Consider the following 27,531-nt stretch of genomic DNA (forward strand, 5'->3'; position numbering starts at 1 on the left):
CGGGAGCTGGATATCGAGGCGCATGCGATCGTTTCCCCTTGTGCGTAAGTTTTCTCCGCAACTATATTGATCTTCTTGTTATTATGGGCCAATTTCTCTCTCTCTCTCTCTTCTCCTCTTTCTCTCTTATTTTCTCTTAAATAGTAATTGTATTATATTTCCTGTGTAGTCATCTGGTTAGTTAGTCTATGTTATATTGTAGTGTATGATTTGTATTTGTATTAATTCTTTTGCAAGTATATCATTCATAATATATATATTAGGCGTTGGACCCTGAGCACGGTATCTGTGTATTTCTTATAGTGTTAAGTATTCTCAGAGCGTCGGTGACGCTAGAACAGCTTTAAAGGTAATAAGGTTATACTGTGTTGCATTTACACTCTATCATTACACTAAGGTTTTACTGCACAATACACTGTTTATGGTTTAGATACAAAGGTTTAACATTGTGAGCGTCAGCGCCGCTGGTGATCTCCTCGTGGTCCCGAGCGTCCGCTACGCTATAGCGAATCATTACGTTAGTCAGCAGCCGATAGCGTGCCTGCCTGTGATCTCTTGGCCGTGAGCGAACGTGACGCTTGAGCGTCTCGACTACGGCTAAGCGATTGTTACGCACCGAGCGTACCCTTACGGTACTTCATACGTAGATAGCGTACAGTGTTCTTAGACCTCATAAAGGGTATTATATAAGATAAATATTTAGCTCTATCAATGTCCAGGGAGACCATGTAGTCCCCAGGTTCCAAGGCCAGAACTATAGAGCGAAGGGTTTCCATACGGAACTTGGAAACCTTCACAAATTTGTTCAGTGCCTTGAGGTTGAAAATGGGCCGGGAGGACCCATTCGGTTTCGGGACTAGAAACAGCGGAGAATAGTATCCCCAGCCCCTCTGAGCAAGAGGCACCTGTACTACAACTCCTGTATCCAGGAGGGTCTGTACCACCGAATGCAGAGTGTTTGCCTTTGTCTGGTCCGACGGGACGTCTGTCTGGCAAAATCGATGAGGGGGTCGGTTTTTGAAGGCTATGGCGTAACCTCGAGTGACGACTTCCCGTACCCAGGCATCTGAAGTGGTCTTCAACCATTCCTGGGTATACCCTAGAAGCCGGCCCCCCACCCTGGGATCCCCCAGGGGGAGGCCCGCCCCGTCATGCGGCAGGCTTATCGGTCTTGGCTGCTGGCTGACGGGCAGCCCAGGCTCTTTTGGGCTTCGGCTTACCAGGTTTGGAAGTGCGGGCCTGCTTATGGTACGCCTGACCTTTTGCTTTACCTGAAGGACGAAAGGGGCGAAAGGACGTGCCTTTGGCCTTCGACGCAGGAGGAGCTGTATTAGGCAGACAGGCAGTTTTGGCAGTAGCCAAGTCAGCCACTATCTTATTTAAGTCCTCCCCAAAAGAATATCCCCCTTGAAAGGGAGTACCTCCAGGGTTTTTCTAGAGTCCAGATCCACAGACCAGGATCTCAGCCACAATATCCTGCGAGCCAGGACTGACGTAGTAGAGGCCTTGGCTGCTAGGATACCGGCATCAGAAGCCGCCTCTTTAATATAGCGAGAAGCTGTGACAATATATGACAAGCATTGTCTAGCATGGTCAGAGGAGATTTCTGCCTCTAACTCCAAGGCCCATGCTTCAATAGCCTCTGCCGCCCATGTAGCTGCAATAGTGGGCCTTTGTGCAGCACCCGTGAGGGTGTAAATCGCTTTTAGACAACCCTCAACACGTTTATCCGTAGGCTCTTTTAGAGGCGTGACGGTAGTGACAGGTAGAGCTGAGGAAACCACCATCCTAGCCACATGTGAGTCTACTGGAGGAGGCGTTTCCCAATTCTTAGACAGCTCTGGTGCGAGGGGATAGCGAGCCAGCATCTCCTTTTGAGGCACAAACTTCGTACCCGGGCTTTGCCAGGGTTCCTGACGTATATCCACTAGGTGGTCAGAGTGAGGTAAAAATAAGATTTTACTTACCGGTGACTCTGGGTGTGCACTGGCTCCTCCCTCTATGCCCCTCCTCCAGACCTCAGTTAGGGAAACTGTGCCCAGAGGAGATGGACAGTACGAGGAAGGATTTTTGTAAATATAAGGGCGAGATCCATACCAGCCACACCAATCACACCGTATGACTTGTGATACACTACCCAGTCAACAGTATGAACAACAACATAGCCTCGGTTCAACCGATAAACTACAACATAACACTTATGTAAGCAACAACTATATACAAGTCTTGCAGAAGAAGTCCGCACTTGGGACGGGCGCCCAGCATCCCCTACGGACTACGAGAAATAGATTTACCGGTAAGTAAAATCTTATTTTCTCTAACGTCCTTGAGGATGCTGGGACTCCGTAAGGACCATGGGGATTATACCAAAGCTCCCAAACGGGCGGGAGAGTGCGGATGACTCTGCAGCACCGATTGAGCAAACAGGAGGTCCTCCTCAGCCAGGGTATCAAACTTATAGAACTTTGCAAAGGTGTTAGACCCCGACCAAGTAGCTGCTCGGCACAACTGTAATGCCGAGACCCCTTGGGCAGCCGCCCAAGAAGAGCCCACTTTCCTAGTGGAATGGGCCTTAACCGATTTAAGGCAATGACAAACCTGCCGTAGAATGCGCCTGCTGAATCGTATTACAGATCCAGCGAGCAATAGTCTGCTTTAAAGCAGGAGCGCCAACCTTGTTGGCCGCATACAGAACAAACAGCGCTTCAGTCTTCCTGATTCTAGCCGTTCTGGTCACATAAATCTTCAAAGCCCTGACCACATCCAGGGACTCGGAATCCTCCAAGTCCCGTGAAGCCACAGGCACGACAATAGGTTGGTTCGCATGAAAAGATGAGACCACTTTTGGCAAAAAGTGAGGACGAGTCCTCAATTCTGCCCTATCCACGTGAAAAACCAAGTATGGGCTTTTATGTGATAAAGCCGCCAATTATGAAACACGTCTTGCCGAAGCCAATGCCAACAACATGACCACTTTCCACGTGAGGTATTTCAACTCCACAGTTTTGAGTGGTTCAAACCAAGGTGACTTGAGGAAACGTAACACCACATTAAGATCCCAAGGCGCCACCGGAGGCACAAAGGGAGGCTGAATATGCAGCACACCCTTCACAAAAGTCTGTACTTCAGGAAGAGAGGCTAATTCTCTTTGAAAGAAAATGGATAAGGCCGAAATTTGGACCTTTATGGACGCTAATTTTAGGCCCAAAGTCACTCCTGTTTGAAGGAAGTGAAGTAGACGGCCCAAATGGAACTCCTCCGTAGGAGCAGCTCTGGCCTCACACCAAGAAACATATTTTCACCATATACGGTGATAATGTTTTAACGTCACGTCTTTCCTAGCCTTGATCAGGGTAGGAATGACCTCCTCCGGAATCCCTTTTTCCGCTCGGATCCGGCGTTCAACCGCCATGCCGTCAAACACAGCCGCGGTAAGTCTTGGAACAGACAGGGCCCCTGCCGCAGCAGGTCCTGCCTTAGAGGAAGAGGCCACGGATCTTCTGTGAGCACCTCTTGCAGCTCCGGATACCAAGTCCTCCGTGGCCAATCTGGAACAATGAGGATTGTTCTGACCCTGCTTATTCTTATTATTCTCAACACTTTGGGTATGAGAGGAAGAGGAGGCTTGTGTCCGTGGTCACCAGGACCCAGTCCTGAATGCCGAACCTGCGACCCTCTAGTAGGTGAGCACTGTGCAGCCACCACAGGAGAGATACCCTGGTCCTGGGAGACAGAGTGATCCTTCGATGCATTTGTAAATGGGACCCGTACCACTTGTCCAAGAGGTCCCATTGAAAAGTCCTCGCATGGAACCTGCCGAAAGGGATGGCCTCGTATGAAGCCACCATCTTCCCCAGGACCCGCGTGCAATGATGCACTGAAACCTGTTTTGGTTTTAATAGGTTCCTGACCAGGGCTATGAGCTCCTGAACCTTTTGGACCGGAAGAAAAACCTTTTTCTGGTCTGTGTCTAGAATCAGGCCCAAAAAAGTTAGACGCGTTGTAGGGACTAGCTGGGACTTCGGTATATTGAGAATCCAGCCGTGTAACTGCAACGTCTTCATGGACAGAGACACGCTGTCCAGCAACTTCTCCCGAGATCTCGCCTTTATGAGGAGATCGTCCAAGTATGGGATAATTGTGACCCCCTGCCTGCGCAGGAGCACCATTATTTCCGCCATTACCTTGGTGAAAATTCTCGGGCCCGTGGAAAGCCCAAACGGCAACGTCTGAAATTGGTAGTGACAGTCCTGCACTGCAAATCTCAGGAACGCCTGATGAGGGGGGGGAATACCGGAACATGAAGGTAAGCATCCTTTATGTCCAGGGACACAATCCAATCCCCCCCCTCCAGGCTGGCGATGACAGCCCTGAGTGATTCCATTTTGAACATCTTCAAGTACAGGTTCAGGGATTTTAGGTTTAAAATGGGTCTGACCGAACCGTCCGGTTTCAGTACCACAAACAGGGTTGAGTAATATCCCTCTCCTTGCTGGAGATGAGGAACTGTGACAATCACCTGTTGAATATACAATTTTTGGATTGCTGCCAACACTCGCTCCCTCTCTGACGGGGAAGCCGGCAGAGCCGATTTGAAAAACCGGCGAGGAGGCAAGTCTTCGAATTCCAGCCTGTATCCTTGAGAAACACTCTAATGCCCAGGGATCCACCTGCGAGTGAACCCAGACGTGGCTGAAAAACCGAAGACGAGCCCCCACTAGATCTGCCTCCCCCCGGGAAGCCCCAGCGTCATGCGGTGGACTTTGCGGACGCAGGGGAGGACTTCTGCTCTTGGGAACTAGCTGTGTGCAGCTTCTTTCCCCTGCCTTTCCCTCTGCCAACAAAGGACGATCCCCGTACCTTTTTGTTTTTATTGGAACGAAAGGACTGCATTTGATAATGAGGTGCCTTTTTTGTATGCTGCGGGGGGACATAAGGTAAGAAATTCGACTTACCAGCCGTAGCAGTAGAGACAAGGTCCGAGAGGCCGTCTCCAAACAACTCCTCCCCTTTGTAAGGCAAGGACTCCATATACCGCTTTGAATCGGCGTCTCCCGTCCACTGTCGGGTCCACAAGAGCCGCCTAGCAGAAATAGACATAGCATTTATTCTGGAGCTTAATAAACAAATGTCTCTCTGAGCATCTCTCATATACAAGGCAGCATCTCTGATATGCTCTATGGTCATTTGAATGGCATCCCTATCTAAGGTGTCAATCTCCGTAGATAAGGAATCTGCCCATGCCACAACCGCACTACAAACCCAGGCCGACGCCATAGCCGGTCTAACAATAGTACCTGAATGAGTGTAAATGTGCTTCATGGTAATTTCCTGCCTGCGATCAGCAGGATCCTTGAGGGAAGCCGTATCCTGAGAAGGCAGTGCCACCTTTTTGGACAAGCGTGTCAGCGCCTTGTCTACTTTAGGCGAAGATTCCCATCGTATCCTATCCGTTTGTGGAAAAGGATACGCCATAAGAATCCTTTTGGGAACTTGTGGTCTCCTATCCGGAGATTCCCAAGCACAATTCACTCAGTTCAAATGAGGACGGAAAGGTGACTTCAGGCTTTTTCCCTTTATACATGTGTACCCTCGTGTCAGGGACAGGGGGTTCCTCAGTAATATGCAAAACCTCTTTAATGGCAATAATCATGTACCGTATACCTTTTGCTACCCTCGGCTGTAATTTTGCATCTTCATAGTCGACACTAGAGTCAGTATCCGTGTCGGTATCTGTGTCATCGATCTGGGATATGGTGCGCTTCTGAGACCCTGAAGGGCCTGGCGCCACAGGGACAGGCATGGACTGGCTACCTGACTGATCCCTAGCTTCAGCCTTGTCTAACCTTTTATGCAATAGATTGACATTTGCATTCAAGACATTCAGCATATCCACCCATTCCGGTGTCGGTGTTGCCGACGGCGACCTGACATTCAAGCACTCTCCCTCCACGTTAAGCGAGCCTTCCTCGTCAAACATGTCGACACACGCGTACCGACACACTTCACACACACAGGGAACCTCTTTTCTGAAGACAGTATCCCCTTCAAGGCCCTTTGGAGAGACAGAGAGAGAGTATGCCAGCACACACCCCAGCGCAATGACCCTGGAGACCAACACAAAATGTTTTTCCCCCAGCCGCGCTGTATAATATGTTATCCGCCAATTACGTGCCCTTCCCCCTCTCTTTTAAACACTTCTTCACCGTGTGTAAGCAGGGGAGAGTCCGGGGAGCTTCCTCTCAGCGGTGCTGTGGAGAGAAAATGGCGCTGGTGAGTGCTGAGGGAGAAGCCCCGTACAAGAAGGTCTGCCCCTCTCTCCTCAGTCCCTCGATGCAGGGAGCCTGTTGCCAGCAGTGCTCCCTGTAAAAAAGTAGAAAAAAATCCAAACAAAAATGCTTCTAGGTCAGGAGAAAAAAGAGAAAGATTGGCTGCGCTTATAGTGTTGTTAGTATACCATAATTGTGGAGAGCTGACAACCAAAATAGATAAATATATTTATTTAGAATAACACACCAATAAAAACTGGTACACAATATATAAAAAAATTATAAGATTTGTGTATACTCTGAAAAAACCGTATTAATAATTGATAGACAGTGTCCACAGATTAAGATAGTTACAACAGTATATAGAGCATTACCTTAATACAGATGTAAATTTGTAACACTGTTTGAAAGTTGTATTATTGCTATTGCATGCTTAATGAAATTGTATCGCTTCAGAAGATTAACTTTGCAGCAAATCTTTACTACAGGTGCAGAGGCAACATGCACACTGTAGCTAATAAAACATAGAAGTCCCAGCAGTGAAATATCAGTTATTAGTAGTGTGTGATTACCTCTCCTGGGGCTATGCACACCGAGCGTCCTCGGTGGAATCCACTATAGCCCTAACTGATGGAACAAGGAGAGGAATTACTGAATAAAAAAACAAAGGCTGCTACTGTGTATTTACCGGCGTCTTTAGTATATTTACCAGGATGTTCGTATGATCTGTCAGGGGCTAGATGAAGTCCTTTATTGCCCACTTAGATGGAAACATATGGTGTCCTGGTGTTTCCAGTCAGAGCTGCTGCTGTTAGTTGAGTGCACGCTGGCCGCAGCTGTCATTAATTAAAGAGAATCCTCTGGTGGCTATAGGCGCCGTATCGTAGCGCTGGCCGTAGCCACCCTTAGTAGCAGGAGTAACCTCTGTTAGCTGAAGGCGCCGTGCAGTGGCGCTGGCTGGAGCCGCCGTTTATTGTAGAGGCTCCAACGAGGTGGTAACAGCCACAGGAGATGTATGAATAAACGCTGAGCAGTAGCGTTAGCCGGAGCAGCCTCGTGTTAATGGAGGGAACCTTCTATTGAGTAGCGGGGAACGTCCCCGTGGATGAGCGATGCCAATAGAATAAAATCGGTAAAAGGTGATCAGAGTAAGGGGGAGAGCTCTCTGCAGTGCACCCATCCTGCTCTGGGCACAGTGTAAAACTGAGGTCTGGAGGAGGGGCATAGAGGGAGGAGCCAGTGCACACCCAGAGTCCAAAGCTTTCTTAAAGTGCCCTATCTCCTGCGGAGCCCGTCTATCCCCATCCTTACGGAGTCCCAGCATCCTCAAGGACGTTAGAGAAACTTGTTTAATCACCTTCTGACGCTTGAACCTATCTGGTTTCTTAGGAGGAACGAATGGCTCGGGATCATCCGTAATCTGCAGAATTAACTTAATAGCCTCCAAAAGATCAGGAACATCCATATGTGAACTACCCTCCCCATCAGCCGTATCTGAGTCAGAACCTGTGGGGTCAGTGTATGTGCCGTCTTCATCAGAGGAGGTGTCAGTGACAGCAGTGGATTGTGAGGAGACGAGAGCTCGCTTAGAGGACCTCTTGGACTTAGGCGAGCGTTGGTCAGACTTTTTAGTAGTCAGGGACTGCTTCAACTTCTTTAATTGAGCAGATAAATCGTCCGCCCACGGCGGGTTAGCTGCAGGGACCACATAAGGTTGTACCGGCATTGGGGGTCCCATAGGGGGTGTTAGTTTATGAACTAGCGTATGCAGAAGCGTGGAAAAAGCGGCCCACGGAGGGTCAGTATGTGCCTCCGTTTCCACAGTCCCACTGGGAGGCAAGGAGCCCCCAGAACCAGAGCCCACAGCTGCTATATTCTCCCCATATGTGCCTGTGGCTTCAGCAACACCAGCAGTGTGTTCCGTCCCAGAACTGTTACCCTCAGAAGCAGACATGATATAACTTGCAGTATGAGGTAACACAGTACAATTATCAGCAGCACAATATCCCAAACCCAAACCCCTGCGCAGTGTACAGTAGTCAGCACTAGCAGAGATACAGGAGAGATATGGTGACTAAATCACAGAGAAAAATACGTAATACAGTATATCTTTGTGAAAATCCTATATTAAATAACACCTGACGCACCAAGCCCCCTCAAGTTATAGAATATAGGGATAGCAAGTTGAGTGAAAGACACGAGATGGACACCACTCAGCTATCAATGCACACACAAATAGTCACAGTATGTACAATGCAGAGGTTATTACAGACAATAATACTGCACTGGACCAGCTTACACAGCTATATAGTCAATAGATATAACAGTACACAGTAAGAACTGGATGTATATCGCAGGGTAATTGTACTAGAAAACCCCTGACTAAATGCACTCTTTCTTACTAACACTGACAAAAGGCAGGTAGAATACTTAAGTGTCTTGTAAAGTCACAGCGCTGACAACCAGGCGGCTTTACATAGGAGGATTTGCCCAAGCATTCCCAGGAACAGTGAGCTGAGGAGTAATGGCGCCGCAGACACTGACAGGGAGTGAGGAAAAGACAGAGATGCAGCTCCAGGGCGGGAACACTTGCTGGAAATGGCGCCCTGGGGCTGGAGGAGGGGTTTCAGGTCTAAGCCGTATCCCCCTTGCTGGCAAAACCACCGGGTACTGTGGGCGATATTAAAATCGGTTTTAAGAGAAAACCTGACCTGCGCCCATGCCCTGGTGATCTAGTGGGATCGCCTGTATCCACAGTGTCCACCGCCAGCGCGCGCCTCCCGCCTCCCACTGACCGCGCCAGATCGCGATAAAGACCGGGTCCCGCGAGTGGGACCCACTTACCGCCTCCCGAAGTGCAGCCACGCGATCCTGGAGAGCCCCAACCGTGTGTGCCTAACGTGAAGTAAACCGGAGCCTCCGCTGTAGGTACCCGGCAACCAGGGCTCGGGAGTGTACAGCGCCGCTGGGGAGAGCTGCAGCTGCAGCAGTGAATGTCACAAGACATTTACCACCGCTGCTGCCCTTGAAATCTTCACTTTTTACCTCATAAAAAGCTCTTCTTAGGGCTGCCTGGAGCAGCCCCTCTGTTAAGTGCCTGCTTACTGCAGCACCAACTGACAAACTGAGCTCCTGTGCTGGGAGGCGGGGTTATAGAGGAGGCGGTGCTGTGCATTCTGGGAACAGTCAAAGCTTTGAGCCTGTTGGTGCCTCGGATCAAGATCCTACTCTACACACCCCATTGTCCAGACTTGTGGAGCCCAGTGTACCCCGCAGCAGAAATAGTTGGTGTTTACATATGCCATCTTCCTAAACCTAACTAATATTCTTTATATATTTCAATACATTATTCATATTGTTTCTAGCCTACTCTATTCTACACATTAAAACATATCTCATTTTTTATTTTTTTTAACCAAACCGACTGCCACCTATACAAAGATGGAGGTCACTGAAGATTGCAGCAATCTATCAACTGTAGATATTGAGGAGCTGGGGACACCTCAAAAAGCAAGTCCCCGTTCTGTACAACCACAGTGCACTATAAGGGCAACAATGCCTGGAGAACACAAATCCCAGAGGCCTGTATGTTGGTTAGCAATAGTGATTCCTGCAAATCACCATTATAGTGGAGCCTACTAAATGGACACTAACCACAAAAATGTTCTGATCTCTATTGTACCTAGCAAAAGGAGAATGCAGAAAAAGACAAAAAAAAAAATGTGAAAAAAGTCAGTTAACTGCATATTCGGGTGGTGTATGTTTAATTAATAGCATAAGCCAAACCTGTGAGGTAAGACTTGCTTTCCGTATACTTGGTGACCCTTATTTACCCTGGTGTAGTAATATTTTTTGGCCACTACCTAACTTACCGTAGGGGTCTGCTTCATTTTCAGACAATAATACCCAAAAGAGTGTTAAAGGCAGACCCCACTGAGGTCCCATATCCTTTGCCATTAGTCCACAGCCCTAAACTAACCTCCATTAGATGGACAGGGAAACTGGGAGAAGACAGGTGGTTTAAAGGTTATGGTAACTGTACAGTATATGCATAATTCGTCGTTAATTGTCTAATATGTTCATTTTGGTTTGTACCTTTCTTTATAGACAAGTGTGGTCTTGTCAGCGACTGAAAGTGAAGCAGAACCCCACAGCAAGGTAAATTCTAAAGAATACTATGCAATATCTAGTATTTCACACCCGTAATTTGCTGGATCGCTAGCTCTTGTGCCCATCATTGCAGTTTGTTGTTTTCCCTGCCCTTCCCCACCTTCCCCACCCACCTCTTTTTTGCCCCTCCCCCTTTCCTTTTAGCTCAGTCTTCTTATCTATACCAGACACCTGAGGCTACCATCTGGCTCTCCCTGCGGCCACTGGAGATGTACAGATTTCAGAGGCACGGGTAGATAACAACTGGCAGCACAATTCTTCTGTAGGCAGGCAGTGGGTTAGGCAAGGTGGGTGGCATGTACTGGCACCAGTGACCGCAACTGGTGGCAGTGGAAGGGAGTGCGCACTGTCCGTCTCTGACTGAGCATGCCAGGGACAGACATTTTGGAGGATTATATAACACATACAGATTTTTCCAAAACACATTTAAAGAAAGAATTGCTCCCTGAAACAATATTTTTAACACCCACATATTTTTTTTTAATAAAGTAATTTTTATTAAGTAGTCTGGAGATTAAAGGTACAGACATTGCAGGACATAATCATATCTCAAACATTACATACATTCACATGAGTCAGAGCCATGTTTTACTCATATTTTACATCAATGAGATATCAGAATATTTTCAATAAAGATGTATACAAGGATTTCCTAATGTTCAGAGTCTCATGGTCTACAAAATCCGCACCCAACTATATTAGTCCTCATTATTTTTTATATTTAAACCCGTATTCTAAACTTATAAAAAACTAACAAACAACCAAAGAGAAGGGCAAGGAAGGCAATTTAAAAGGAGTAATCTGATTCAGAGCTCCACTAGTCATACACGTGTGTAAGTATTTGGGCTCGCAGGGCCCAACCGTCACATCTCAGTACGCTTTCAGGCATAGTAATTTATTGACATGCTTGCACTTCAGTGTCTACTGTATCTGGGGAACAGGATGAGAGTGGGGAGAATCTAGCCATGGAGACCAGACTTTTTCAAACTTAGCTGTTGCGTTTTGCTTCATGTAGACATATCTTTCCTTAGTTATGGTGTCATTAATTAAGGCCCTAAGTGCAGATATTAATGGTCCTTTGGGGGCCATCCACAGTCTTGCAATGCAAACCTTAGCCAAGGCACATACATTTAGAGCATAGAGACCCATTGAAACAGACTCAGGAGCAAGGCACCCCATTCCCAATATACAGAATTGTGGGGTAAGCAGTTCGCCAGGCACTCCCGTACTCTCCAGAATTGACCCGACCCCCGACCAGAACACCCTCAACCTCGGGCAGTATGTTCCCACCGCCCCCCCACACTTAGGACAGAGATTAGATCTACCCGTCCCGAATGTAGCCAGCCTAGCTGGAGTCATATATGTTCTGTGTAAAATGAAGAATTGAATCTGCTGATATCTAAGGGATTTGGTAACCTTAGCAGGGTATTCTAAAGCGAGGACCCAGTCCTCCTCATCTATTGGACCCAAATCCTCCTCCCATTTTCCACGGAGACGTGTCAAAGGGTCCTCATGGAGCTTGGTAAGAAGATATCCATACGCAAGTGAGACCATCTTAGCCTGACCCAAAGTGGTCACAAATGTCTTGATGGGGAATGGGAGGATTCGCGGGGGTGATTCAGTAAATTGGGTCTGGAGGGCATGACGAAGCTGGAGGTATCTGAAGAAGTAGGAGTTGGGCAGGTCAAACTCATCCCTCAGTTGTTGAAAGGATTTTAGTGTATTATCTAGATATAGTTGAGAGACAGAGATCACCGATCTAGGGGCCCACACCTCCCGCCCCTCAAGTGCATGCAGTTCAGGGAGCCAGTCAGAGTACCACAAGGGGGTATCCGGGTCTAGGTCGTCATATCTCAAGAGGTCTCTCAGGGCCCGCCAAATCTTTAGGGCCTGAAAAATGATAGGGGGAAGAAACCTAGCTATGCTCCCACTCAGTAACACCTGCATAGGAGAGAGGTGGGGAAAATAACAGCGGATAAACTCACAATGCAAAGAGTCAGTCTCAGAGTTCTGTGCCCATATAGTGATATGAGTCAGCTGAGCAGCGAAGTAATATACCTGAAAGTTAGGTAGAGCCAGGCCGCCGTCAGATCTCTGTCTGGTAAGGGTATTTAGCTGTATCCTAGGTCTTTTATTAGCCCAGATCAGTGAGGACAGAACGCTGTTCAATTTTCTAAAAAATATTGGATAGATATATACCGGGGATTGGAGAATGATATATAGGAGTTTGGGCAGTATAATCATTTTAATGAGATTAACCCTGCCAGAGACCGTTAGTGGAAGCTTACACCAAGTCTTGGATTTGCCCATGACCCACTGCATGGTCGGTTCCAGATTCAGGGGGACAAAATCAGAAGGGTCGTTAGTTATTTGGATTCCAAGGTACTTAAACTGTACCGTCCATCTCAATGGTAGGGGGATTCTGGAAACAGCAGGAGGGGGGCCTATGACTGGCATAATGTAAGATTTAGGCCAGTTAATTCTAAGGCCCGAATAATCTCCAAAGCTTTCTATCACACGCAGCAGGGTGGGCATTGACTTGGCGTAATCCTGCAAAAACAACAACATGTCATCGGCATAGAGAGCTATCCTATCCTCACGCGATCCTGTACATATTCCCACAATATCTGGGTGCGATCTAATCAAGCATGCCAGGGGCTCAATGGCCAAGGCAAACAGCGTAGGGGACAGAGGGCAACCCTGTCTAGTACCCCGGGTCAATTGAAAAGATGGGGATACATAGCCATTCACCAAGATCCTGGCACTCGGATGTTGATACAATAGTTTAATCCATTTTATATAGTTGGGTCCAAATCCCATACGAGCCAAGACCTCCCACAAATAAGCCCACTCAATACTGTCAAAGGCCTTGGCCGCGTCCAGCGAGACCACAGCCGAGTCAGAAGGGGATTCGTGTGGGAGCTGTAAAATGGTATGTAATCTACGTAAATTGATAGACGTGGACTTTCCTGGCATGAAGCCAGTCTGGTCCGGGTGAATGAGGGAGGATATCACTGTGTTGAGCCGTATTGCCAATATCTTTGCCAGGATCTTGGCATCGGTGGGAATCAGGGAAATCGGTCTATAGGAGTCTAGAGATTTAGGGTCTTTACCGGGTTTTGGGATCACTATTATAACTGCCTCTGACATGGAGGGGGGGAGATCGTTACTGGCAAATATATCTAAGTACAGGGCATGTAGCCTGGGGCCAAAAAAATCAATATGATTCTTGTACACCTCGGAGGGAATTCCGTCACATCCCGGAGCCTTGCCATTAGGGGACATACCGATGGCCGCAGTCACCTCCTCAAGCGCCAAAGGTGCCTCCAGCATCTCGCAGGCCTCGGAGGAGAGCGCAGGCAGCGGAACGCCCCCCATGTAGCACGAAAGATCAGAAGTAGAGCGCTGCAACTGTGAATTATAAACCTCAGAAAAGTATGATCGGAATAACAGCGCAATGTCCGGAGTGGTGTCAACAAAGGAGCCATCCGCTCCGGACATTTGAGTGATCGTGGTCCCAGGCCGATCGTAATGTACAAGGCGGGCCAGGAGGCCCCCCGTCCTATCAGCCTGCATATATACATTTGTAGCTTTGAAAAGAAGGGAGCGAGAGTTTCTATCAGACAGGTGGGCCAACCAAACTGACTGAGCCACCAGCCATCGTGTCTTTGTCTCGGGGGCGCTGTCAGACAAATATTGGGACTCTAGGTCTCTAGCATCTTTTTCAAGGGCCTGTTCTCTTTCCCTAGAGGCCATTTTATGAGCCGCTATTCGTCCAATATATGAGCCTCTCAAGAACGCCTTAAACGAGTCCCAAACTACTGTACCCGGGGCAGACCCTACATTGTCGCCAAAGTACCCCTCCCATTGAGTCTCCAAGTCATCGCAGTTCCCGAGCTGGGTCAGCCAAGAGGGGTGCAGTTTCCAATAGGAGTGCCCCCTCTGACTGTCCACAGCGATAGTCATCATCTGAGGGGAGTGGTCAGAGACCCCTCGAGCCTCGTAGTGGACGTCAATTATCCTAGGGACGAGGGTGGGGGACACCAGCATCAGGTCAATTCTGGAGAAGGAGCCATGAGTGCTGGAGAAGCAGGAGAACTGACGAACCGCAGGGTGACGAAGTCGCCACACATCTACCCATTGCAAACTATTGAGAAAATCCGCAAACTTGGTAGGACCACCTCCCACCATCGCAGCCTGTGGGGAATGCCATCGGTCCATAGACAGATCCAGGACGTTATTAAAATCTCCCACGCAAATCACTGGGGTATTAGGGGAGGGGGCTATGAAGGACGCAGCTTGTTGCAGTACATTATATGAGAAAGGAGGGGGGACATACACTGCTAAGATGTAATAGGGCTGGGAGTTCAGCTTACACTCTATAAATACATATCTTCCATACGGGTCAGTTTTAATCGATATCAACTCGAATTGCACTGTCTTCTTAATCAGAACAGAGACACCCCTAGAAAAGGAGGAGTGGGAGGCATGATATGCCCAGCCCACCCAGGCCCGCCGTAAGGACAGTAACCTATGTCCCTCCAAGTGGGTCTCACTGAGGCATGCAATATCCGGGTCATATTTCTTAATCATATTTAGTATCAAAGAACGTTTGATATTATTATTCAGACCTCGAACATTCCATGCTAGAATTTTCAGATCAATCATGACCCCCTACAAGCTCTATACACCTCCCGGATGGACCTCTCCCAAAATACATTTTGAGTATGAGCATTATCAATACCCATAAAACATGACATATATGAGCCCTGCGTTGTAAGCCATAGCATCTGAATATGAAACATCCTTGCCTCAGTAAATACTTGAATAAGAAAAATAACAAACTAAAGAAAAAAATAAAACCCCAAAAACAGCAAAAGGAAGTGCAACTATCAGCTTCCCAATTAACCATTCCCTCCCCGTATACCACCCCAAACTTCGGCATACTTATATCCCGAACAATCAGCTAACTACCAAGCGCTAGGAAGGCTAGATTCTAAACTGAACCTCCAACCTCTCTAACCAACTCCGCTTGGCCGTACAAGTCTTGAGCCACCAATGCAAAGAGCAAAGAGAGGGGGCTCCCCGAACCGTGATCAAGCCTCCGGTAGACCAGGCACCGGACTGTCTTCATAGGAGATCACTCCGGAGCCAGTTGCCGAGCTCCCGGTGCATATCTGTCCAGCCATTGGGCCGCCTCTCTAGGGGAGTTGAAAAACTTGGTCTCCCCATCCGCCACGACTCGGAGCCTTGAGGGAAACAGCATAGAGTATGAAATGTTGAGGTCTCGCAGCCGTCTTTTAATGGGCATAAACTGGGCACGGTCCTTCTGGACGTCTGCGGCAAAGTCCGGGAAGGCCGAAACCCTGACTCCATTGCGGACCAGCGGGCCCTTCGTGCGACCTAAGCGGAGAACCGAGTCACGGTCTTTATAGTGCAGGAATTTAGCAATGAAGGTGCGAGGAGGGGCACCTGGGGGTAAAGGCCGAGATGGTATCCTATGTGCACGCTCCACCGTAAAATGGGCCGTAAAGGACTCAGCGCCATACAGTTCTTTGAGCCAGGATTCGAGGAATTCCTCCGGCTGTGAACCCTCTTCTTTTTCAGGCAGGCCTACGAATCTAACGTTGTTCCTACGCAGCCGTCCCTCCATGTCTAGGAGCTTGGTTTGAAGTGAGGAGACCTGCTGGGTCACCCCAGATACAGACTGCTTAAGGGGGCCACATAGATCTTCCAGGTTGGAGACCCTTGTCTCCGCCTCACCCACTCGCTCTCGGATACGCTGTACATCTTGGCGGAGCAGGGAGAGATCGCACTGCACCTTTTCCATCTTATCGGAGAGACGTTGTTCACTGCCGGCTATAGCCTCCAGCACCTGTTGAATAGACGGCGCCCCCACTGCTTCCGGGGAATCAACCGCTGTCTCAGGCGGGGAGGTCGAGTGCGTTGGAGAGGCTTCATGAGAAGGAGCCGGTGCAGCCCTAGGGTTGGGTTGTCTGGTAAATTTTTCAAGTTTGGCCGCGGCCGCACTCCGGCCGCCCCCCACCATGCTGAGCGGGAGCAGTCACACTCTTCCCAGAGTAAGGTTATAATGTAGGATTTTGGCTAGATGACGGACGTAGCCAGGCCGCGTATGATCAGTGGCGGGAATCGACCGCGTCCAGTCAATATGTCAGAGTATTAAAGTAGGATGATGGTGCGTAATACACTGTGGGTAATTGATGCAGCACAGCAGTGTAGGCAGATCTGAACTATATGCAGTTCCTGTATATTATACTGGAAGGGCCGTGCAATGTAGATAGCTGATTTTGTCTCCAATCTCAGATAGGTATTAGCATAGTTATTAGGAGGGTAGTATTAGGAGAGATCAGTATACAGTATAGGATCCTGTGAGCTAAATAAATCACTGGGCAGCACAGATGAAAGCAGCCCTTCCAAGCATGGAGATCAATTTCCCTTCTCTCAAGATGGCCGCATGTCTCTTCCCCTTCCACAGAAGTACCTGTTATTTCTCCCCTCTTCTCCGGGTGTTAGGGCTCCGGGCCGCAGACCATGAGGGAGAGGAGAGGCAGCCTCAACCCCCCAGTCCTCCTAGGGTGTCCGTGGGCGACGTCACCCCGTCGCTCGAGCTCCGGTCGTTCCGCGGCCGAGGGCGCCGAAATCGAGGCCGGGGATCCAGAGGAGGCCCAGGCCGCAGGGCCGGAAGTCAGCCGGCGCCGTCCCTCGAGTCCCGGAGGCCGCAGCAAACGGTGTCCCGCAGCGCACAGCAGCACAGGGGAGGTATGCAGCCCGGGCAGGCTCACCAGGAGGGTCAGGATGGGTGTTAGGATCTGTTTGTTCGGGGAGCTCCCGAGATCCGCTCCCTACTCCGTTGCTGCCGTGGCCACGCCCCTAACACCCACATATTTAACAAAGAATGTATTGAGTTTAACGGCTATACTGACCAAACTGGAAAGGAGATGGTTGAAAGAATAATTAAAAATATGAAAGTGTGCAAAGGATAGAACTGTAGATATATTATATATTATGTATTATGTAACAGGTTACAAAATGACAGATATTCTCAGCCACCTCCAGAGTAAAAACAACAGTCCACCAGAGGGCAGCAGAGCACCTTATGTATTTTACTGCAGTATGGTCACATCAACTTATTTGCAGAATGGAAAGAAACGAACATTTGAGAAGTTGTTGTGTATATTACGCCCTTGGCAGTGTAGCTGCATATATGAAGTTGAGCACACTTAATAGTGAGAAATAAAGTTGTCTTACCTCTTTAGGCTGACTGGCAAGTCCAATACCGCCATCTTTATTATATTTTATTGGCGCTCCCCCTTCTTGGATTAATGTGCCGTAGCCTGTGGGTGTATAAAACGCTGGAATGCCAGCGCCGCCGGCTCTCACTCTCTCAGCGAGGGTTCCCTGGAGCAGAAAAAAACACAGTTTTGCCATGAAAAAGAGAATATAATGTTCCACTGGGCAGGTTCACACAAGAAAACACTGAGCTGGTTAAGTTTTGCAAACTGCATTTTCCCAATGTGTTTGTGGTCAGGCTTATTAATGTACGCCGCTGGCTGGCAATTCCATGGCATATGTTTACTTAAATGGTGTTATATCTGAGCACAGCTCCTCACCGGATGCCCTTGCTCAGAAGGTCAGGCATCCCATATGGTGCATTAGGAGCAGCCGTCTGTCTCCTTGCTGTGTGACTGCTCTTTTCCTCAAGGAGACAATAAAATGACACATTTGGTACATTAAGACGGCAGTGTGTGCATGCCGGGCTATGGATGAGGAGAATCAATGAGATTTGTTTTTACCTCTATGCAGACAGAAAAGGTACAGATGAGGGCGATGTGCTTTCTATCATCTGTCTGTGTCATACGCTGCATTTACTTATCTCTAGACTGATGCTGGCATTTCAGGGCTGTCCCGCATGTGCTCCTGCCGCACATTTCATAGATTTTACAATGGACTTACTGTATAAAACCTTTCTAAGTCTAGCTATGAAAATGGATTAATGTGAACCATACATCAGCCGAGTAATTTCCGATGCCAATCTTATCATTGGCACGCATCGATGATGGCAATCTGTCAGGGAATATGCAAAATCCAGTAAATTAAAAATCCAAGACTCATCGCTCATGATCATTTTTTTGCCTGGAAACAGCGAATCAAGGATTCAACAATTCCAAAGCATTAAGAGAAAGGGGCATTGCCCCCGATACGAGGCATTAAGAGAAAGGGGCATAGCCCCCGACACAAGGCACAGAGGGAATGGGGCATTGCCCAAATACAAGGCATTAAGAGAACAAGGCATTGCCCCAATACAAGGCATAGGGGGAATGGGGCATTGCCCTGATACAAGGCATAGAGAGAACGGGGCATTGCCCTGATACAAGGCATAGGGGGAACGGGGCATTGCCCTGATACAGGGAATAGAGAGGACGGGCATTGCCCTGATACAAGGCATAGGGGGAACGGGGCATTGCCCTGATACAAGGAAGAGAGAGAACGGGCATTGCCCAAATACAAGGCATTAAGAGAACGGGACATTGCACCAATCCTCTGCTCATGTAAGGGCCCCTTAAGATAATAAACTAGATTATGTTTTCTTTCCACATATCTTCTGATTACTCTAAGGATATATGGGTATTTCTCCCGGTCACGGTAGGAATAATGGATGAAACACAGAGAGTGGCAGCACAGAAACCATGGGGCCCAATCAGAGTTGAGCGCAGGCCAGACGAAATTATACCTGCACTGCGTGTATGGAAATAAATAAGTATATTTGTGTATGCAGGTTTGTATACATCCCTACCCCCTGTATCTATAACCTTAGGTATCAGTGATGACAGATATTTAACCTACATTAACGGAACCCCGGCTAATTGAATCTGGACCAAAGAGAACATCAGCCACAGATTGTTTATTATCTTTGCATGCAGGGCAAATACTGTCTGCTTTTGCATGCAGCCCGCACATGCTGGACAGCTTTATTTAGATACGAATTTGGACACGCCCCTCCCAAATCTAAATCCATTTGCACGTTTTATATCTGCCCCACCTGCAGCGTAACATGGCTTTACAATGTTGCTTGCTTTTTTTGTTTTTCGTTAAGCTTTGCTCCCAGCTCAGAAAATGTCCCATTCTACTTTATCTGGGATATGTGCTTATTCACGTAGACCTGGTCCTGGGCAGCTACACATTTTCATGAGTCTTAATGAGCGTGGAAAGCCCAGGTACTGGCAGGAGCATGCTCAGTGTCTTCCTGAGATACATTCCACGCTGCCAGATCTCAGCAACAAATCAGTGTCACGGTGACCTCTGACCTTGATTAATGTTTAGCCACTTGCCTGACAAGGTCACATCAGATGCAACCACACCAGGCTGGGCTTTCCCTGACCTGGTCACAGTCAGAAAGCTCACTGTGCGGCTGCAGGAATAGAAGCTTCCAGCAGCTGCCACGGTCTGCTTCCTGGTTACCTCCCGCCCAGTACCTGCCGATCACTCATCAGTCAGCCCAGCAGCACCCCCCACCCAGCGGCTGCAGACATTAGCAGCCGCTGGGGAAATTTTAAAATAAGCAGCCCCTCATCTTCCCGAGGAGCTATGGGGACTGCAGAGAGGATCTGATGCTGGGAAACTGAAGTTGCGATGTTCCTACCATCAATGTTTCTACCAACGTTTTATTATGATATTTTTTTTTCATTTTTTTCTTTTAAAAGAAAATACTATTGGGCATACTTTAAATAGATGTTTTTAACCTAATTTAATCACTCAAAAAAAAAAACACAAAAAAAAACCCACAACAATTTCTGAGCGGTTTTTGGAAAAAATATTCATCAGTTTTAAGGATATGGGGGGCATATTAGAAATTGCTTTTCTCACCAATGGTGAATTGCATTAATAACATTACTCTGCTATTTTTCAGGAGACAGAATTAATGGTAGATGTAAGAGTATTTAGAAATGATCCGTTTTAGATATATTTAGATTATGAGGCTCTGTGATTTTGTCAGTAGACTACTTAGTATCTCAGCACATGCAGCCATGTGTTCCCGGGCTACAGTCACACACTATGGCCTAGTCTAATTAGCAGTGCTCACCTCACACAAGGCCTCACCTGAAACAATAGCTTTCATCCACTTCCCCTGGAAGACGCACCCACCCAATTCAAGGCACTTACAGTACCATTCAAACTATACACAGGTCACTCTGCTACAGACCAAGGGTGCAGCTAGACACACAGCTCACACTCTCTCCCAGAAACATCCTCTCACTAAGATGAAGCTTCAATCACCGGGTCTGGATGCTAAGTATCAATCTCTCTATATGATAATGGCATAGAAGAGTCATATGTAACACGGATAGCTCTTAGGGTAAAAGTGCTGCTTTCATTATGTGATATAGTAGCGTGTTTGTTGTAGATCTGGGTATCTGTAATGGTAGCTTGTAACCTAGATAACAATGGTAATTGTTGGTAGATGGTGATTTATATATTGGTTAACCTGTAACAGATTAGGACTGGTTTTATATAGTACATCTTGCTAAATCATGGCTGCCCTATGTTCCATGTGCTACAGACTAGGATTGTGAATTACTGGCTATTTATGATAAGACTGTGATATAGCATAGACTGCGTGCAATATGTTCTGTTTATTGAGGTACTGTATTGGTGTTTAACTGTGGATATATTTCATAGAGATGGAGTAGTGCACAGGTTCTCACACTCTGGGGCAGATGCATTAACCTGGAGAAGGCATAAGGAAGTGATAAACCAGTGATAAGTGCAAGGTGATAAACGCACCAGCCAATCAGCTCCAATATGTAAATTAACAGTTAGGAACCGATTGGCTGGTGCATTTATCACCTTGGGTTTATCACTTCCTTACGCCTTCTCCAGGTTAATACATCTGCCCCGCTGTCCTCTGGACCCCACACAGGTCATGTTTTCCAGGTCACCTATGGCTTTTAAAAATGTGACAGTTGGTGACCTGTGCGAGGTCCTGAGGAAAGACGGGTCTATTTACTAAGCCTTGGATGGAGATAAAGTCCCAGCCAATCGGCTCCTAGCTGCCATGTCACAGGCTGGGTTTGAAAAAGGAGAGTTAGGAGCTGATTGGCTGGTACTTTATCTCCGTACAAGGCTTAGTAAATAGACCCCAGAGTTTGAGAACCATAATAGGTGAAATCACTATTATACACTGTATTGTAGTTTTATCATTTCTGGAATACTATATAGCAGAGGTTCTCAAGGCACCCCAATGGTCCAGGTTTTAAAGTTTATCCATGCTTGGCCACAGGTGACTTAACTAGCACATCTGTCAGTTTGATTTAACCATCTGTGCTGAGCTATGGATAGACCTAAAACCTGGAACGTTGGAATGCCTTGAGGACCGCGTTTGAGAACCTCTGCTATATAGTGTAGTCTCTCTCAGATATATTGCAAAGTTGTAGAATGTGTATAGTTCAGGTTGGTTGGTAAAAGAAAATGGCCTAACAAAGAATGCTATGTACTTAAACCTTGGAGACATAGGATTGTGGCATTGTTATAGTATTGTGAGGCTTGTATGGCGTAGGAAGTTATCATAGCTATAATCATAGGCTGGAATGTGTGTTTTTGGGAATGGATTTGGATGCAGTTATGGAGTTCATTTGCCAGAAATGTGGCCTACACAAGAGACCATGTGGTCTGAGCCCTCTCCCTCTCTCATCTAGGATTGTGCATGAAGTTCCATTTCCCCTGTAATATATAAACATACCCTTCTCCATGCTTTCTAGCAGCCATCTTCACACTTGTCCCTCACACTCTTTCTTGCATTGCTTTCAACAATAGTAACTATCAATATTTGGTATGGCAGAATATCTCCCAACATGACCCTCTCCAGGAGGGACAAAATGCTCTGCTTCTGGACTTTTCTCTTAATTTATGATTGCTGGCACCTGTTTTGAACACGTTAATGGATAAGAAAGGTGTTTCACCCCAGGTGATGGCAATCATATATTAACAGGGAAATCCAGGAGCAGAGCATCCTGTCCCTCCTGGAGAGGGTCATGTTGGGAGGTATGTGGCAGGGGTGGTCTTCAGTTTGCCGGCTGTCGGGATCCCGGCGCACAGTATGCCGGCCCTGGAATCCCAACATTCGGCATACCGACACCTTTTCTCTCTCTTGGGGGTCCACGACCCCCCTGGAGGGAGAATAGATAGTGTGGCGCGCGTACCGCGCCACCGTGCCTGCAGCGTGGCGAGCGCAACGAGCCCGCAAGGGGGTCATTTGTGCTCGCCCACCTGTCGGTATGCCGGCGGTCGGGATTCCGGCGCCGGTATGCAGGCGGCCGGGAGCCCGGCCGCCGGCATTCCATACTACACCCATGTGGCAGTCACATGACTGACAGAGGCATCCCTGATTTTAAAGATACAGACATCGGAGGGGGTAAGTATTTTTACCCTCCCCCCGTACCCTAAGGTGTACCCCGATACTTACCTTCGGCCTGTCTGTGTTCCGGCAATGGTCTCCTGAGCGGTGTCTAGAGTCCAGTGGGGGTCACATGACCGCCAGGATGCTGAACCCATCTAAACATACTGAAACTCTGTATGGTAACTTACAATGGGGGTAATTCCAAGTTGATCGCAGCAGGATTTTTGATAGCAACTGGGCAAAACCATGTGCACTGCAGAGGAGGCAGATATAACATGTGCAGAGAGAGTTGGATTTGGGTGGGTTATTTTGTTTCTGTGCAGGGTAAATACTGGCTGCTTTATTTTCACACTGCAAATTAGATTGCAGATTGAACACACCACACCCAAATCTAACTCTCTCTGCACATGTTATATCTGCCTCCCCTGCAGTGCACATGGTTTTGCCCAACTGCTAACAAAGATCCTGCTGCGATCAACTTGGAATTACCCCCAAAGTGCATATAATTTTTAATGCTGTATATGAATATTATTGAAGATCAGTTGTAATGAAAATACATTATACCTTTTCCACATCTAGTGTGCAGGTTTTTTTTAATAGAATTATCTTAATGATTTTAAAAGTATATTTCCTGGTACAACCTTTGCGAGTATGTTATTGAAAGATGCATAATTAGTGATTATGTCACTAAATGATAAAAATTGTACATCTGTTTTAATAATATAGGAGGAACCAAACAAAACAAACCCTCCTTTTTCAGTAGATCTATCAAAACTGTGTGGCAGGTACACTACAAAGATTGTTAGTGTGTGTGATTGAAAGAACTGTGGGCCTGATTCAGGGATGGACGGAATGACGATGTTCAGTTTGCTGTGCCGCGATGGTCGCGACATGTGCGTTCGCTGTGAGGAATTACATAGTTTGGGAGTGGTAACGGGGATGGGGGGGTTGGGTGGCACCCTAACAAGGGTGTCAAGAAAAATAAAACCTTGGCAAAGTAAAAAGTGTACCGGGAACAGAGGGGGTCATTCCGAGTTGATCGCTCGTTGCCGATGTTCGCAACAGAGCGATTAAGGCTAAAATGTGCATGCGCATGGTACGCAGTGCGCACGCGCTAAGTATTTTAACACAAAACTTAGTAGATTTACTCACGTCCGAATGAAGAATTTTAATTGTTGAAGTGATCGTAGTGTGATTGACAGGAAGTGGGTGTTTCTGGGCGGAAACTGGCCGTTTTCTGGGCGTGTGCGGAAAAACGCGGGAGTGTCTGGAGAAACGGGGGAGTGGCTGGCCGAACGCTGGGCTTGTGTGTGACGTCAAACCAGGAACGAAACGCCCTGAGCTGATCGCAATCTGTGAGTAGGTCTCGAGCTACTCAGAAACTGCTAAGAAATTTCTATTCGCAATTCTGCGAATCTTTCGTTCGCTATTCTGCTAAGCTAAGATACACTCCCAGAGGATGGCGGCCTAGCGTGTGGAATGCTGCTAAAATCTGCTAGCGAGCGAACAACTCGGAATGACCCCCAGAGTCCGTTACTGTTAGTGCAATGCTAGTGGATGACGGTGGAAAGCCTGTAAGTACCTGTGGCACCAGCTCCACTTCCAGCTCTCCTTGTAAATACTGCCTTTCAAACTCTGCATTCTCGCCAACGTACGATGACACCATGCGCTTTATCTGTTTGGTCTTCAGCAGTAAGCCCAAGCCAAAGTCATCAACTCTGCGGTAGGAGAAGAGAAACAGTGAGAGGACTGAAGCAGGAGAGTAGCATTAAATAGACCAAATAAAGTTATGACAACTGTAATTAAAGAAAAGAAATATATACGGTTTTACAGATATAGATATAAACTAGCTTGTCAACCATGCAGGTTCATTATACAATTATATATTGCCAGATTTGTCATTAGAAAGGTAAATATTGTGGCACATGTCCTTTCAGGGCATAAAATGACATTATGTTGACAATACAGAGGTATTTTGTCTGGCTTGTCACAGAAACAAAAAGTACTGCTGCCTGCTTACAGTAAAACCATATTGTGCCATATTAGTAATAGAACTATAGAGTTATTAGTGATGCACCACAGGGGGGCAGCACTGCACCTGCTACTACTCATTCATCCTATAAACTGCCCTGAAGTACATATTAGTTGAGAAGACGTTATATTGGGTTATTACCTTGGAGCAGGGCAATAATACACTACAGAAATATAATATGATATACAGCACTGCAGAGGAGTTAATGGAGATAAATTTAGGGATATGCTCCCAGATCATGGCTCACAGTATACTACTTACACATTAAATGGAAAGCAATTGGGCATAATGGAGATGAGGGGGGGGGGGGGGGGGGGGGATTAGTTGACAAATAAATGGAAACTAAATCCAGATGTCAGATGTAAAGGCATATACAATACTGGGGTTCATAGAAAGGATAACACCCCTCACATGGTCTTCTCTCTAAAAGGGAGGCACTGTGCCGGTCCCTGCAAAATCCTACACCGCAGTTCACCATCCCTGTCTGTACCCACCCAGCTTAAGATAACACTTGAGACGCTCTTAATTACATTACTAGTAAGTCAAGCATGGCACGTTCATTAAACACCCTCTGGTGGTTGTCTCAGGCCAGAGTCACTTCGTGCAGGGGCGTAAGTAGAACTTTGTGGGCCCTGTAGCAAAATCTTGGAAGGGCCCCACAGGAGGGAGCATACACAGACAAACGGACGGATATAGCAGCATATGGGGGTATGGATGGACAGTGGCATGGGCGGACAGACAGAGCACCATATGGGGGCAAAGACAGACGGGAGGGGGCATAGATGGATAGACATGGCCGGACCCACTAACTATACAAGGTGCAGAGGATGCAGCTGTTATGGGGCTTGGGGGGGCCCCGAAGGCAATACCACTGTACCCTCTAAAATGTAGTATTCTTTAATATTTTTTTCCTTCATTTTTTTTTTTTTTTTTTACTTACTGGTGCCATGCCGGGTTCGGGGCCTGGCAGTGTACTTACTGGTAGGTAGGAGGGAGGCAAAGCCACTTGTTCTACAGAATCCAGAAGCGTGGCTGCGCCTGCAGTAGTGGTGCCGGCGGTGCGCGGCTGATGGATGTGGCACTGTATAAGCACAATCAGTGCAGCTACTGCAGGCACAGCCATGTTTCCGGATTCTGTAGAACAAGCGCCTCTGCCTCCCTCCTCCCTACCATTAAGTACACTGGTGGGCCCCGTACCCGGCGCAGCAGCAGTAAGTATAAAAATAAATAAATAAGATAAATGTTTTTTACATGGTGCAATGGGATTGCCTTTAGGGCCCCATAGCAGCTGCAGCCCCTGCACCAGCTATAGTTACACCACTGACTGCATGGCCATCCATGGCCGCTGGCCACCTGCTGCATCCCCAAAGTGTTTAGGCACATATCTGTTATTGTGGCTAACATTCTCCTACTGACTGTTCCCTATGTTCTGAACCATGGGTCCTGCCACCTTGGACTGGATCACAAGACCCACTTTTCCAACCAGCTTCCAGCAACTTCAAACACAAGTTTCGCCCAACCTATCAGAACCAAAAGTGCCCTATTTAAACCAGGAACTGCTAATAGTACATTGTCAGTGTAACATCTGTCTCAGAGGATCCGAACCCTGGCTCCTGGTTAAGTACTTGCTCCAGTATTCCAGCAAGTTTGCTTCAGTATTTGCTTCACAGCATACATCACTGCAGCCTGCTCTATTAGTGCTTAACACCCAGTTCCAGTGTAATCTTGGAGTCTACTTCAGTTGTGCTCCTGCACCCAGTTCCAGTGTGTTCTGCAGTGTGCTCCTGAACCCAGTTCCAGTGTGTTCTGCAGTGTGCTCCTGCACCCAGTTCCAGTATAATTGCAGTCTGCTCAAAGATAACCTACTTGCTGCTACACCCAAGGGCTATCCTGCACCTGATTTGTTCTGCGAATCAATCTGCAGCCTCAATCCTCTGCTAATGCTAGTAGCCTGCATAAGGAATAGCATTATTAAGCCATCCAGCTTATCTCACACTCCAGCCCATACTCTTAGCCCCAGGGGCCCCCGACCCGAATCAACAAACCCCTAGTACCGTGAGAATGGCCATGTATGTTTAGTAGAACACCTCATGCAGAGCCGGCCCTAACCAATATGATGCCCTAGGCAAGATTTTGGCTGGTGCCCCCTAGCACCACCGCTGATTCCGCCTCTGACCTTGCACCTCTTTCCCTGCACCATCACCCCTCACCCATAGCAGTCCTTATTTTGGTGTTTGTACCCCCTATATTTTAAATAGAAACAGTTCGCACATTTGGCGCACAGCCCAAAAAGGGGTGTGTTTTTGCTGGCAAGGGTCATGGCCACACAGTAGTACCCCCAATTCCAATTACACCACACAGTACTGCAACTTTATTCACATTTTATCATGCGATAGTGTCCATAATTCATATAACATCCCACAGTAGTATAAACGTTACTCCTCACAGTAGTGCCCCTTATTCACATTACATCACACTGAATTGCTCCTTATTCACATTACACCACACCTTATTGCTCTTTATTCACATTAGACGACACAGTAGTGCCCTTTCTATACGCAATGCCACATAGTAGAGCACCTTATACACATAATGCCACACATCAGTAATGCATTTACACACAAAATTCCACACAGTAATGCCCC

At 47.4% G+C, this 27,531-nt stretch overlaps 2 protein-coding genes across 3 annotated transcripts in view; one reads left to right on the plus strand and one right to left on the minus strand.

The window, feature by feature from the left end:
• OXCT1 (3-oxoacid CoA-transferase 1) overlaps nucleotides 1–27,531 on the minus strand; it is a 335,539-nt gene that overhangs the window by 282,056 nt on the left and 25,952 nt on the right. For both annotated transcript variants that reach the window (XM_063961479.1, XM_063961471.1), the window contains exons 4-5: nucleotides 24,437–24,572; nucleotides 17,709–17,858 (exon numbers count right to left, since the gene is read on the minus strand). In XM_063961479.1, the coding sequence (XP_063817549.1) occupies nucleotides 17,709–17,858; nucleotides 24,437–24,572 (286 nt within the window). The remainder of the gene's footprint in view (nucleotides 1–17,708; nucleotides 17,859–24,436; nucleotides 24,573–27,531) is intronic.
• Nucleotides 20,705–27,531, plus strand: part of RIMOC1 (RAB7A interacting MON1-CCZ1 complex subunit 1) — a 130,514-nt gene continuing 123,687 nt past the window's right edge. Inside the window, exon 1 of the mRNA XM_063961502.1 lies at nucleotides 20,705–20,738. Within this exon, the coding sequence (XP_063817572.1) occupies nucleotides 20,720–20,738 (19 nt within the window). The 5' untranslated portion in view covers nucleotides 20,705–20,719. The remainder of the gene's footprint in view (nucleotides 20,739–27,531) is intronic.

Source organism: Pseudophryne corroboree, chromosome 1 (genome assembly GCF_028390025.1).
Source record: "Pseudophryne corroboree isolate aPseCor3 chromosome 1, aPseCor3.hap2, whole genome shotgun sequence".
NCBI classification, from domain to species: domain Eukaryota; kingdom Metazoa; phylum Chordata; class Amphibia; order Anura; family Myobatrachidae; genus Pseudophryne; species Pseudophryne corroboree.